General features: G+C 47.6%; 1 protein-coding gene across 1 annotated transcript in view; it reads left to right on the top strand.

Annotated features, from left to right (window-relative positions):
• Window positions 1-12279: 12279 nt before the first annotated feature.
• LOC125629147 (uncharacterized) overlaps window positions 12280-15095 on the top strand; it is a 32363-nt gene continuing 29547 nt past the window's right edge. The window contains exon 1 of the mRNA XM_075119719.1: window positions 12280-12594. Coding sequence (XP_074975820.1) covers window positions 12309-12594 — 286 coding nt within the window. The 5' untranslated portion in view covers window positions 12280-12308. The remainder of the gene's footprint in view (window positions 12595-15095) is intronic.

Here is a 15095-nt window from a genome sequence, read left to right as displayed (position 1 = left end):
ACTCCCCATCAGTGAAGTTCCATTCCAGCGAGTAGCTGTGGATATTCTGGGTCCTTTTCCGAAAAAGACACCCAGAGGAAAGCAGTACATACTGACTTTCATGGATTTTGCCACCCAATGGCCGGAAGCAGTAGCTCTAAGCAACACCAGGGCTAAAAGTGTGTGCCAGGCACTAGCAGACATTTTTGCCAGGGTAGGTTGGCCCTCCAACATCCTCCCAGATGCAGGAACTAATCTCCTGGCAGGAACTGTGGAAAGCCTTTGGGAAGCTCATGGGGTGAATCACTTGGTTGCCACCCCTTACCATCATCAAACAAATGGCTTGGTGGAGAAATGTAATGGGACTTTGGGGGCCATGATACATAAATTCGTAAATGAGCACTCCAATGATTGGGACCTAGTGTTGCAGCAGTTGCTCTTTGCCTACAGAGCTGTACCACATCCCAGTTTAGGGTTTTCACCATTTGAACTTGTATATGGCCGCGAGGTTAAGGGGCCCTTACAGTTGGTGAAGCAGCAATGGGAGGGATTTACACCTTCTCCAGGAATTAACATTCTGAACTTTGTAACCAACCTACAAAACACCCTCTGAAACTCTCTAGCCCTTGCTAAAGAAAACCTACAGGATGCTCAAAAAGAGCAAAAAGCCTGGTATGATAAACATGCCAGACAGCATTCCTTCAAAGTAGGGGACTAGGTCATGGTCTTAAATGCACTCCAGGCCCATAAAATGGAAGCTTCGTGGGAAGGGCCATTCACGGTCCAGGAGCACCTGGGAGCTGTTAATTATCTCATAACTTTCCCCACCTCCAACCGAAAGCCTAAGGTATACCATATTAATTCTCTAAAGCCCTTTTATTCCAGAGAATTAAAGGTTTGTCAGTTTACAGCCCAGGGAGGAGATGACGCTGAGTGGCCTGAAGGTGTCTACTACGAAGGGAAAAGTGCTGGTGGCGTGGAAGAGGTGAACCTCTCCATGACCCTTGGGCGTATGCAGTGACAGCAGATCAAGGAGCTGTGCACTAGCTATGCGTCGACATTCTCAGCCACCCCAGGACTGAATGAACGGGCATACCACTCCATTGAGTAATGCTCACCCAATTAAAGTCCAACCTTACCGGGTGTCTCCTCAAGCTAAAACTACTATAGAACGGGAGATCCAGGATATGTTACAGATGGGTGTAATCCGCCCCTCTGGCAGTGCATGGGCATCTCCAGTGGTTCTAGCTCCCAAACCAGATGGGGAGATACAGCATTTAGCTTACGGTAGTCCATGCAAAAACGTAACTTGCCCACACAACTATCCAATGCCACGCACAGATGAACTATTAGAGAAACTGGAACGGGCCCAGTTCATCTCTACCTTGGACTTAACCACGGGGTACTGGCAGGTACCGCTAGATGAATCCGCCAAGGAAAGCTCAGCCATACATGCCGGGCTGTATGAATTTAATGCACTCCCTTTCAGGCTGCGGAATGCACCCGCCACCTTCCAAAGACTTGTAGATGGTCTTCTAGTGGGATTAGGAGAATATGCAGTCACCTACCTTGACGATGTGGCCATATTTTTGGATTCCTGGGCAGAACACCTGGAACATCTACAAAAAGTCTTCGAGCGCATAAGGGAGGCAGGACTAACAGTTAAGGCTAAGAAGTGTCAAATAAGCCTAAACAGAGTGACTTTACCTTGGACACCAAGTGGGTCAAGGAACTATCAACCCCCTACAGGCCAAAGGGGATGCTATCCAAAAGTGGCCTGTCCCAAAGTCAAAGAAACAGGTTCAATCCTTCTTAGGCCTGGCCAGTTATTACAGGCAATTTGTACCGCAATACAGCCAAATCGCCGTCCCACTGACAGACCTAACCAAAAAGAAACAGCCAAATGCTGTTCAGTGAACCGAAGAGTGTCAGAAGGCCTTTAACCAGCTTAAAGCGACACTCATGTCTGACCCTGTACTAAGGGCCCCAGACTTTGACAAACCGTTCCTAGTAACCACCGATGCATCCGAGCATGGTGTGGGAGCAGTTTTAATGCAGGAAGGACCGGATCAAGAATTCCACCTTGTAGTGTTTCTCAGCAAGAAGCTGTCTGAGAGGAAAAGCAACTGGTCAGTCAGTGAAAAAGAATGTTACGCCATTGTCTACGCTCTGGAAAAGCTACTCCCATATGTTTGGGGACGGCGTTTCCACCTGCAAACCAACCATGCTGTGCTACAGTGGCTTCATACCACCACGGGAAATAACAAAAAACGTATTCGATGGAGTTTAGCTCTCCAAGATTTTGATTTCGACATCCAACACATCTCAGGAGCATCTAACAAAGTGGCTGATGCACTCGCCTGTGAAAGTTTCCCAGAATCAACTGGTTAAAATCATCCTTGAGATGTGGAAAATATCGTTAGTCTTTATATTTTTGGTAGTATATTTAGAGGTGCATGTGTCTATTTAACTCTGTTTTTTCCTAGAGCTCCAGGAAGAAATCCCAGCCAGCGTTTCACCCTATCTGTGATTTGGGGGGCGAGGGGGCGCGTGTCATGAATATAAAGGGAAGGGTAAACACCTTTAAAATCCCTCCTGGCCAGAGGAAAAACCCTTTCAACAGTAAAGGGTTAAGAAGCTAGGATAATCTCGCTGGCACCTGACCACAATGACCAATGAGGAGACAAGATACTTTCAAAGCTGGAGTGGGGGGAGAAACAAAGGGTCTGGGTCTGTCTATGTGATGCTTTTGCCGGGGATAGAACAGGAATGGAGTCTTAGAACTTAGTAAGTAATCGAGCTAGATATGCGTTAGATTCTGTTTGTTTAAATGGCTGAGAAAATAAGCTGTGCTTAATGGAATGGATATTCCTGTCTTTGTGTCTTTTTGTAACTTAAGGTTTTGCCTTGAGGGATTCTCTGTGTTTTGAATCTAATTACCCTGTAAGGTATTTACCATCCTGATTTTACAAAGGTGATTCTTTTTACTTTTTCTTCTATTAAAATTCTTCTTTTAAGAACCTGATTGTTTTTCCATTGTTCTTAAGATCCAAGGGTTTGGGTCTGTGTTCACCTATGCAAATTGGTGAGGATTTTTATCAAACCTTCCCCAGGAAGCAGGGTGTAAGGTTTTGGTGAGGATTTTGGGGGGAAAGACTTTTCCAAACGAACTCTTTCCCAATAATAAATACCGGTTAGACGTTTGATGGTGGCAGCGATAAAGTCCAAGGGCAAAAGGTAAAATAGTTTGTACCTTGGGGAAGTTTTAACCTAAGCTGGTAAAAGTAAGCTTAGGAGGTTTTCATGCAGGTCCCCACATCTATACCCTAGAGTTCAGAGTGGGGAAGGAACCTTGACACACCCTAATGAATATTTTATTTTTTAAGTTTACAAGACAGTTTCATGTGTTTTATAATAATAATGTTGTCTGCTCCACGATACGGTCAAAACATGAGAGATCCTTAGACCAGAGGGTAAACAAGCTCAAAAGAAAAAGGAAAGAGACAGCTGAGAAGGAAAATTCACTAGCATCAATAGCTGATGGATGGATGAAGCCCAGTAAATATATTTTGCTTATTGGTTTGGTTATTTTCTGAGGTTTTGTATTTTAAGCAAATACATAGGTGTGGGTGAGAAAGATGGTAAAGTTAAATTTTGTAAAATAATTTTTCCCCCCTAATCAGGCATGGGCAGCTCTCCTGACAATGCTGTAGTCAGAGCTACGGGGACATCTCCACCAGAACCGCCAAAGACCCAGGAATCTGCTTTGAGACCTTTAACAATGCCAAAGCAAAACAGCACAAGAGCACAGATGAAGCATCAGGACAATCCAAACCTCATATACTTCAAACCCAAGGACAAAACAAAAAACTCTGGTAAAAACCAACCATGCAAACATAACTCCAGTTCTTCAGTGGCAACCACCACACCAAGCCCTGAGAAAACTGTGAGTGAAAACGCCCACATTCACAAACCCGGAGCACGCACTCTAGTCGTTGTGAAAGTGAGTGAAAAACACATCCATTCACAAACTTGGAGCACGCGCTCTAAGGATTGTGAATAAAAATCCAAGGACCGACAAAGCATTCTCCCAACACCATAAGCTCGTCACAGGTCCCCCATATTCTAGTGTTTGGGAAAAGTATGATGCTTCATTCAGAAAACTGATGACGCTGTATCCTTGGGGGTTCTAAAAGAACGGTATTCTAAAAAGATTTGGGGAAAATATGATGCTTCATTCAGAATACTGGTGGACGCTGTATCCTCAGGGGTTCTAAAAGAAAGGAGGGCTGGAAACTACATCAAAAATGCAAAAGCTCTTGCGGGTGGCTTTTAGAAAAATACTTTTATTTTTCCAAAGGGTGGCTCTGAGCAGGCATGACTATTTGTGGAAAGGGGCCTGGGTAAAAGGGGCACCCTGAAGGGTACACATCAGTTAAGGTGTAAACAAAAGGGGGGACAGCGCTTGGGGGATAAACAGATGGCTGCCAAAAAGTTCCAGGCCAGGGTCACTGTAAAAAATGTTTTAAAAGGCTAAAGAGGTAATGAGGAAAAAAACAAACAAAAAGAGATGCCCCCTACTGGAGGCTCTCAAATTGGTGTGTCTTAGAATGGGGAGGCAGAATCCAACCTGGGGGGCAGTGGTGACTCTCACGCAGTGTCTGATTTAGAAGATGCCCCAGATGGCTCTCTAGATGGGTCCCCATCTACTCCTGATGACCCTCACGGAGGCCCCTTGGAATCTGACTCTCAAATAGCATCTGACTTAGAAGATGGTCCCGTAGATGAACCCCAAGTAATCCTGAAAATGCAGAGGTGGTATATGCAGAGAGTGAGAAGTTGGCAATGTGAATTACCTAGATTTGGGGGGTCAGTGTATTGTGAGGAATTTCGTTTTGTCAATCTTGAGAGAATAAATTCAGCTTAGCAGGTTGTTGAAGACATACACAGGGGGATACAGTTAGTTCTCGATGACATTAATGGTAGGGTAGGCGCTGATTATTATGTTCAGTTACGTTTAGATAGCAGTAATTTAACTAATCCTTTGTTTTCGGTCAGAAGAACTAGGGATGAGCTGTCTGCTGAGGATTTCTTAAAAGAAATCTGATGAGGTTCAACAAAGAAGCGCAGAGTCCTGAACTTAGGATGGAAGAATCCCATGCACTGCTACAGACTAGGGACCGAATGGATAGGCAGCAGTTCTGCAGAAAAGGACCTAGGGGTTACAGTGGATGAGAAGCTGGATATGAGTCAACGGTGTTCCCTTGTTGCCAAGAAGGCTAACAGCATTTTGGGCTGTATAAGTAGGAGCATTGCCAGCAGATCGAGGGACGTGATCATTGCTCTCTATTTGGCATTGGTGAGGCCTCATCTGGAGTACTGTGTCCAGTTTTGGACCCCACACTACAAGAAGGATGTGGAAAAATTGGAAAGCATCCAGCGGAGAGCAACAAAAATGATTAGGGGACTGGAACACATGACTTATGAGGAGAGGCTGAGGGAACTGGGATTATTTAGTCTGCAGAAGAGAAGAATGAGGGGGGATTTGATAGCTGTTTTCAACTACCTGAAAGGGGGTTCCAAAGAGGATGGATCTAGACTGTTCTCAGTGATAGCAGATGACAGAACAAGGAGTAATGGTCTCAAGCTGCAGTGGGGGAAGTTTAGGTTGGATATTAGGAGGGTGGTGAAGCACTGGAATGTGTTACCTAGGGAAGTGGTAAAATCTCCTCCCTTTGAGGTTTTTAAAGTCAGGCTTGACAAAGCGCTGGCTGGGATAATTTAATTGGGGATTGGTCCTGCTTTGAGCAGGGGATTGGACTAGATGATCTCCTGAGGTCCCTTCCAACCCTGATATTCTATGTCAGGGTAGAGCTCATTCTGACTCTGCTTACATCAACATATTCTCCACTCCATTACACAACTTTTTAATGAAAATATTCCATAATACCAGACCCAAGACAGACCCTAGCAGGACCACACCAGATACATCCTCCCAGTTTGTCAGCAAACCACTGAGCACTACACTTTGAGTACAGTGTTTCAACCAGTTATGCAATCACCCTACAGAAATTTCATCTGGACCACATTTCCCTAGCTTGCTTATAAGAATGTCATGCAGGGTGTTGAGAAAAGCACTACTAAAATCAAGATATGTCTATTGCTCCCTCCCTATCCAGTAGGCTAGTAATGCTGTGGAAAAAGGAATGTGGGTTGTTTTGGAACAATTTGTTCTTTACAGTCCATGCTGGCTATTACTTATAATCCTATTATTCTCAGAGTGCTTAAAAACTGATTTTTAAATCATTTGTTCCAGTGTTTTTCCAGGTATCGAAGTTAAGTAAACTGAGCTATAATTACCCTGCTCTGCTTTGTTCTCTGTTTAAAAGATTGATACCATATTTGCTATTCTCCAGTCCTCTGTGGCCCATCCTCCTTGAGTTCTCAAAGACAAGGGTTCTGAGATTGCTTGGTTCCTTAAATACCCTAGGTATATTTCTTCACAACCTCCTGACCTGAATACACCTAACTTGTCTAAATATTCTTTAACCTGTTTTTTATTTGGGCTTGTAACATAGGCATTATACAACTCAGCCTTCTTGATATCATCTGTTATTAGCTCTCCTTCCCTACACTTTTCTTTTCTCTTTCTCTTGATCCTAATGAATTAAAAGAAGATTCTCAAGAGTGAATAAACCAGAGACAGTGTCCCAGAGAAATGTGACTCCTGCCTAGCGTTGCCAACTGTCTAACTACACAAACCCAAACACCCTTGCTCTGCCCCCTCTCCCTTCCCTTCCCAGAGGGTCCACCCCACTCATTCCATCCCCCCTCCTCCATCGCTCACTCTTCCCACCCTCACTGGGCTGGATAAGGGGGTTGAGGTGCAGTCTCTGGGACAGGGCCAAGGGGTTCAGAATGTGGGAGGGGGCTCTGGGGTTGGGGTGCAGGAGGTAGTGCGGGGTACAAGATCTGGGAGGGAGTTTGGATGCAGGAGGGGGCTCAGGGCTGGGGCAGGGGTTTGGAGTGTGGGAGCAGGTGAGCAGTGCAGGCTCCAGCTGGGCAGTGCTTACCTCGGGCAGCTCCTGGTCAGCAGCACAGACGGACTGAGGCAGGCTTCCTGTCTGCCCTGGCCCTACGCAGCTCACAGAAGTGGCCGGCACGTCCCTTCAGCCCCTGGGGCAGGATTGGGGGTCTCCATGCACTGCCAGCACCCCGAGCGACCACTCCACAGCTCCCATTGGCCGGGAACTGTGGCCAATGGGAGCTGCGAAGGCGGAGCCTATCTTAGACCCACTGCACCACCAACCGGGAGTTGCCCAAGGTAAGCAGGGTCAGCAGGCTCTGCACACTGCCCCCTCTGCATGCTGCTCCCAGAAGCAGCTAGCATGTCCCTGTGGCCCCTGGGGAGGAACCAGGGAGCTCCTCGTGCTGCTCCTGCCTGCAGGCACCGCCCCTGCAGCTCCCATTGGCTGCAGTTCCTGGCCAATGAGAGCTGTGGAGTCAGCGCTTGGGGCGGAGGCTGCATGCAGAGACCTGCTACCCCCGGCCGCTTCTGGGAGTGGCATGGGACCAGGGCAGGCCAGGAGCCTGCCATAGCCCTGCTGTGCCACCAGACTTTTAGCAGTCTAAAATCTCCTGGAGTGGCTTCAGTAGCCTCTGGGAGATAGAGCCCGATTCTGGGAGACTCCCAGTGAAACTGGGTGGCAGTGAAACCGGGTGGCAGGCACCCCTTGCTCCCCCTTTTTCTCCCCCAAAGCTAGTGGGGGATCAGCTCAGGCAGTGGGTTGGGGCAGCTCGGGCCGGCTGGCGGCCTGAGGCAGCTCAGGCCGGTCTAGGGTCAGGCCAATGCTCAGACTGGCCAGTGGCTGGGGATCAGGATGGTTCACCCATGGCTCCTCCAGCTGCAGCAGATGAGGAGGCCGGAAGGGGTAGGGTTAGGGCAGGGCCTTGGGTGGAAGGGGTGGGTCTTGGTGGCTGGCCTCCCTGAAGGGGGTTCACCTGCCGCCCATGACCCCTGCTGCTGCTGCTATCCAGGGCTCTAGCCAGCCCCAGAGGCCAGGTTCCCATCAACTCTGGAGCTATTTATTTTGCTGTCCCAGCAGGAAGAGTTGCTCCCTCCCCCGCACCTCAGACAGGAACACAGCAAAGGAAGGATCAAGTGGGAGACTGCTTCCTTCAGAATTTGCTCCTTTACTGTTCCAGAGCAGACTGCAGTGATCTGAAATTGCTCAGTGACATCTGCTGAAACTGCTGCCCTCACTCCGTTCATATTACCATCACGGTCCACTCCTGCCCATAGATGGTGCTAAAAGTTGAGCAGAGAGGGAAAACGAGAAGGGAGGGGAGATTTGTGGAGGCGGTAGAATGGTGTCCAGAGGCATGGTGAAACTGGTGGAGGCAAGAGGAGAGGGGCAGACAGGGAAACTCAGAGCATGGAGCAAGAGCTGTCCTATGTGCTGTTCTGATTGCCCGAATCCACTCCCTTTCCTGCAATCCACTGCCAATGTAGTTTCCATCCTTTTTGTTATTTATTTTACATGTTATTTCTATTATTCTTGTTGTTGCTAGCACTCTATCATTCACCCTGGTTAATATTTTCTGTATGGATCTCATTGTGCTTCCTCATCCATGGTTTCCTTATTTTGCAAATGTTCGCTAAGGGCACTGTGCTATTGTTATAGGACAGGTTAAAGCCCTTTACATCGACGAATGAGGCATCCATCCTTAAAAGTAAGACAGGATAGCAAAAACACAATAGCAGTGGGTACACTGAAGGCCACCAGGGAGTTTGAGCTATGTTGGGAGAGAGCTCTGCTGAGAGGAGGGGGTGCATGTAAACCCAGCCTCAACAAGCTAGCTGCTAGAGGTTGGTGCTGTAAGGAAAATAAGTTGTCATCTGTTTTGTTTTGGGGGCTGCAGGTGGAGGTGGGGGCATTTGGTCCATCCTGCATTCACCGAAACAGGACTTTGTGAACAAACAAGATTGCACAAAAAGGTCCCAGACTCCATTGTCGTATTCTCCTCCCAACTGGAACAACCCACAGGCCCTGACCTTTGGCTATCTGCTCAGGTGAAAAGGAGGTAACACTATATTGTATGAATCCCTCTCAAAGGAAAATTTCTACTGTAAATTTTTACTAAACATCTAATGCACGCACACACACTTGGGGCTTTTTGTTTGCCTTTTTTCTGTCCCTTTAATGTGCACTAGATTTTTTCTCAACAATCATGAAGGTTAGAATCATTTTTATGATTATTATTCTTAATGAAAGCTTTAATTCTCAATCAAACTCTTGATCCTGTTAGCCTGAGACAGTTGGAACTAGGTTTTATTTTACAGAAGATGTGCTATCTGCAGTGTTTTACCCCTTCCACATCTATCATCGGTAACTGTGTATTTAAGACAAAGGCAGATTAAGGTTGCAAACAACAAAATGGTGTTTATTGAGATACACAATAAACTAGGACTTCCTGCAACTAAGATAACACAAAGAATAACAGCTCGGTTGTTAACACAGATGATGGAAATGGGGATGAACCCCAGAGCCCCAAACCCTATACACAATGGGGTACATAGGACTAAACAAGAAGGACGATACCATGTCTTGCAGACAGTGGACAGGAGAACAGGAACAGGAACACAGACGGGAGCCAGGGTCTCAGGGACAGGTGGCAGGAACAGGAACACAACAAGAACCAGATCTCAGGAACTTCAGTGACAGGTAAATAGATCTTCAGTATGTTGTCTTCTGTCTTCTATTCTTGATCTCATCATCCTGCGTGCTGAATTCAAACACTATCTCACGTGATGATGGAACAGGTGAGTGGAGGTAAGTTAAGGGAACTTTAGTAGATGTTACTTGTTTACCTCAAGTCCTAATCCCTCAGAGCTCTAGCTAATAGCAAGGCTGGTATTCTGTGGGAGGGCTTCTAAGCCGCACTGGCATGAAGACTTGCTTTCACAACATCCAGAGACACAGAGTGCCCTTCAGAGGGTGACACTCCCTTATATGCTTTCTCTGTTGCTATGCAGATTTTACTGCCAGGCCCACAAGACACTATCTTTCCCGCCTTTTTCCTTGTTTTGGTGCCAAAAAGCTGAAGGAGAAGGGGTGCCAAGATGGAGGACAGGTTGTCCTTTTACCAACCCAAAATGGCGACTATGTACACTTAATAAATTGAACCTTTCCTACCCAATAATCCCAGAAGCTTCTGTTTTGAGAATTAAACCACCAAATACTGCCATACTCACGATAAAATCACCAGTGTCTAACACCCACCACATTGGTATCAATGAGAATATTTGCACTGTGTATGTAAAGTTAATGACTTGTTTAACTTTTTTTCTGCACAGACGGCATAGTCTGCAGGCTGATACTGCACCCATTTATTGGCTGTTAGTTCTCCCACAAAAACCTTATGGCGAAAATGACAACTTCAAATATATAGTTTTCACCCCTTTCTAATAAAAACCACAACAATGCTGCAACTAATTCTACCATCCTGCCATGCTTTATTACCTGTAAGCTACATCAGTGTTAATTTTTCTCCTGAAATGCTTATTGTTCTAATTGGACAACTTACTTTCCGAGCCACCTCTCCAAGTTTTCCCAGGCTCATCTCTTTTTTTGAGGTAGCTGTCTGGGACATCTGTCAAGGTGCTTATTTAGTACACAGTGCCAGTGTAGCTGTCTAGGAAATCCATAAGCATTATCAAAACACTGCCAGCTGTCCCGTTGATCTGCGATCATCCCACATGTTCTGGATTTTGTACATCAAAGGTACAACCCTATGTCATGGCCTTTTCTCTGTGGTAAATTTTTGGAAGGATACATTTCAGTAGTGTTCATCATTCTGACAAGTTTACTTTTTGTTTGTTCTTCCAAAACCAATAAGGAATTTTTTTAATGAATACTATGTTACTCCTTTGCATTAGTCTCAGCATCCACATTCCATTGCTATGTCACAGTAGTAGCTATAATGTGTGTCTATAATGAAAAGGAGTATTTGTGGCACCTTAGAGACTAACCAATTTATTTGAGCATGAGCTTTCGTGAGCTACAGCTCACTTCATCGGATGCATACCGTGGAAACTGCAGAAGACATTATATACACACAGAGACCATGAAACAATACCTCCTCCCACCCCACTGTCCTGCAGGTAATAGCTTATCTAAAGTGATCATCAAGTTGGGCCATTTCCAGCACAAATCCAGGTTTTCTCACCCTCCACCCCCCCACACACAAACTCACTCTCCTGCTGGTAATAGCCCATCCAAAGTGACCACTCTCTTCACAATGGCCCAACTTGATGATCACTTTAGATAAGCTATTACCAGCAGGACAGTGGGGTGGGAGGAGGTATTGTTTCATGGTCTCTGTGTGTATATAATGTCTTCTGCAGTTTCCACGGTATGCATCCGATGAAGTGAGCTGTAGCTCACGAAAGCTCATGCTCAAATAAATTAGTTAGTCTCTAAGGTGCCACAAGTACTCCTTTTCTTTTTGTGAATACAGACTAACACGGCTGTTACTCTGAAACCTGTGTCTATAATGATTCTAACCAATCAGGTTTATATTAGCACTTCCCCACAACATGTTGGAAGATGGGCTAGAGATGTTTTTCCTATGATTAATACCATCACTGCCTGCTCTCCCAAAGCTGCGCACCCCGACACCATCCCCTGTGTGAACCCCACTCCTGACACCCCTAGCCCTGCATATACACTGATTATTTTTTTCATTTGGAACATTTGATGCAGCTCTTAGTTCGCTCTTCCCAGGTGGCACTCCCGGAGCTGGCGCTCAGGGGGTCAGAGCCTGGGGCAGGGTCAGGGAGGGCGGCAGCTCCAAGACTCGCAGACCCCCGCCCCCCCGGGAGCAGAGCTGGGGCGAGGAGGGGCCGTTGGTGCAGAGTCACTTTCCTGCCCAGCCCCAGCCCTTTCCCCGGGTCTCCCCCCTCACCTGCAGGCTCCGGCTCAGGGGCTGGTTCCAGCCCCCGGAGAAAGTCCCCCCGCTGGGCCCAGAGGGGCGCTGGGGAAGGGCTCTCCCCGCACACACCCCGCTGGGCAGCAACAGCGACTGACCCAGGAAGCTCTCACACCACCACTACCCCCGTATGCTGGTCAGAGAGACTGAGCGCTTCCAGCTCTGCACACCCCCCATTGCAGCAGTGCCCGGCGTGGGGGTCAAAGGATCCTTCCCCAGAACCTCCCTTTGCCCCACTCCCCCCAGGGATGTGCCCGAGGCGATCACAGCCTGTGTCCGCCGAGCTCGGAGGCCCTGACACTGCGAGCCCTCGCTGCCTCCTGGCAGCTGAAGAGTTAATGCCCCCTGCCGCCGCCGCGCAGCGCAACTCTGCCCATCCGGGAGGGAGGCGGCTGCTCTCTCTGTCTTTGAGCGGATCCGGGGCTGAGCTTCCCGGGTCAGACGCTGCCGCCGCCTCCATCGTGAGCCGGGAGCCCGGGCTGAGCCGCTGCCGCTGCCCAGCGGGGTGTGTGCGGGGAGAGCCCTTCCCCAGCGCCCCTCGGGGCCCAGCCGCGGGGACTTTCTCCGGGGGCTGGAAGCAGCCCCGGGCTCTGCCGACACCAGCCCCTGAGCCGGAGCCTGCAGGTGAGGGGAGAGACCCGGGGGAAAGGCCGGGGCCGGGGCTATGGCACCATCTGCTGCTCAGTCCCACCTGCTGGTGCCCCGGCTCCCACCCTGCACAGCGCGCTCGCGGGGGCAAATCGGAGGGGCCAAGTCCGTGCAGGGGCCAGACTGACTGGGCGGCGGGTGTCACACAGCTGGAGGCAGGGCCAGGAGAGGGGCCAAGGGGCAACATCAGGGCAGGGGGTAGGCAGCGGGGTTAAGAACAGATACAGGCACTGCCAGCCAGTGGCAGAGGGGAAACCCCGCGATAGGGAGCGGCAGAGGCGATAGAAGTGACCCCAGACGTGGGGGGAGCCATCTGCAGTCTTTGCAAAAATCGAGTGTGCTCTATTAATAGGAGCTGCTCTCGGCCCTCCCTTCCGCAGCTCAGCACCCACTTTCTAGGGTTGAGTTCTTAAAGGCACAGGGCAGCCCAATGCATAGGCCAGGCAGATCTTCCTTAAATAGCATGTTGTACTGAGCTGCCAAAGGAGACTTGGTTCAGTGACATATTTTACATACAGCCCCCCCCCCCCCCCCGATGTCAGACATGTTTTTAAGGTTTGAAAGAGTCCCTTATCAGTTTCTGTGACTGCATAAAACCTCATGGCAGTTCACAAAATGCCCTAGCTGCTATTCTCATTGCCTGAATTGCTCTGCCTTTTTCTTGTGTTCCATGGAACCTAGTTGCATTCCTTTGTCATTTTATTTTTAAACTATTCTTTTGCTCACTCTGAGCACTTCATAACGTACCTGCCTTAACATTCTTCATGTGGATGTCGTGCATCACTGTACATATTTTTAATAGCAAATAATCACTGAAAATATTAATTCGCTAGTGGCTTCAGCAATCCCATCTCACGGTGTTTCTAGTATAACACTTCCCATTTGCCTTGCAACATTTTAATTTTAAAATTTCCTGCGGGGAGATTTTCTTTTTTTTAATACACAAGTTTATTCTTTGAGATCATATTTCTTGAAGGCATTCTGATTTCCTGGGTTGGTGTCAAAACGTCTTTCATTTCTTTGATCCACCAGTGGTGACTGCCTTTGTCAACTGTTATTTTGTCTTTCTATCCAGCACTCTAGTGCTTTTTCTACATACGGAGATAAAGGAAGAAGGGGGTACACGTCAGGACCGTAATTGGGCCCTGGGTGATCGCTACTTCCCACCACCCAACACAGATGTAATGAGGTTGAGTAGTGCCTGTATAAGAAAAATTAAAACTACTAGTTATTCCTCAAAAAAGGTTTTTAATGATTTTTTACTATAAAAGCAGCACAGAGAAAATAAGAAAAAGTAAAGACCAGCTTTGGATAAGAATTAATATAAATGGCAGATTATACTGAAGACAAGCACAGGTACATGTTATGAACCATTAAGGAGCTAATGAACAGCAACCCTACATACACTGGTCCTGGCAGGTTATACTGAAAGCCCTGAAGACAAGCATATGTAAAGCTATTATCCACCAGTTATTTACCACTGGTTTTACACTACAGTATTGATACAACTGAGATCAATTTAGCTCAAGCAACCAAACTACTTTACTCCATAATCTTACCCTGCATTTGTCTGAAAAATACATTACCCTTCAGTCAGTCGTTTTCTGCACTGGCCAGGTACAGACAGTCGATAAGTGCACGTCCCTTTGGTTCAGGGGGTGTGGGTCAGGTTTCCCTTATGACCAAAAACACACACACAGTGCCGTGCCTTTGTAGTTTTTATCTGATCTGTTGGCCGTGTTTCAAAACAGACCAACCAATCAGGGTGGAGCACATCGTTAATGTGGTCAGTGTGGTTGCCCCAGTTGTATAATTGATGCATACCTATCTCCTTATAGCCAATTTTCATATAATTTAGGCCTATTTATCTCCTGTAGCCAATTGAGTTTTAAGTGTGGTTAATGTGGGTTTGCTTAGTTCAGGGGTCCCCCACACGGTGCCCGCGGGTGCAATGGCGCCTGCCAGGGTAGTTGTGTGTGCCTGCAGGACACCACGCCGCTGAAATGTCGCTGCCGAGCGCGGCCGCTGGAGAACTGCCCGCCGAAATGCCGCCAAGAAGTGTTGGCCACATTTCTTGGCCACATTTCAGTGGCGTCGCTTATTTCCGTTGCCACTTTTCGGCGGCAGGGTGTCTGGCACCCACCACAATCCTTTGGGAATAGGAATGTGCTATTCCCACAGAAAAGTTGGGGACCACTGGCTTAGTTCATAGGAGTCAGCAAAAAGTTGCCTGGTTACAGCGCATCCTGACCACAAGTCTTAACTTCCTTTTGCAAAGCTTGCTTTCTAGAGCTTCCGGAAGTTTGAGGCCTAACATTGACAATACTTTTGTTCAGTTCAAGCTTGACAATACAGTTGTTCAAATTATTCACAGTCTGTAGAATTTGGTTGCCAAATATTCACTGAAGGCCATGTTTTTAAACCCTCCTACATCACAGTGTCCTCGAGCCTGGGCTACAGCCCAAGACCAGACATCT

This window comes from Caretta caretta, chromosome 14, assembly GCF_965140235.1.
Source record: "Caretta caretta isolate rCarCar2 chromosome 14, rCarCar1.hap1, whole genome shotgun sequence".
Lineage (NCBI taxonomy): Eukaryota > Metazoa > Chordata > Testudines > Cheloniidae > Caretta > Caretta caretta.
Note: the sequence above shows the minus strand (reverse complement) of the source record. Positions and strands in the feature narration are given on the sequence as shown.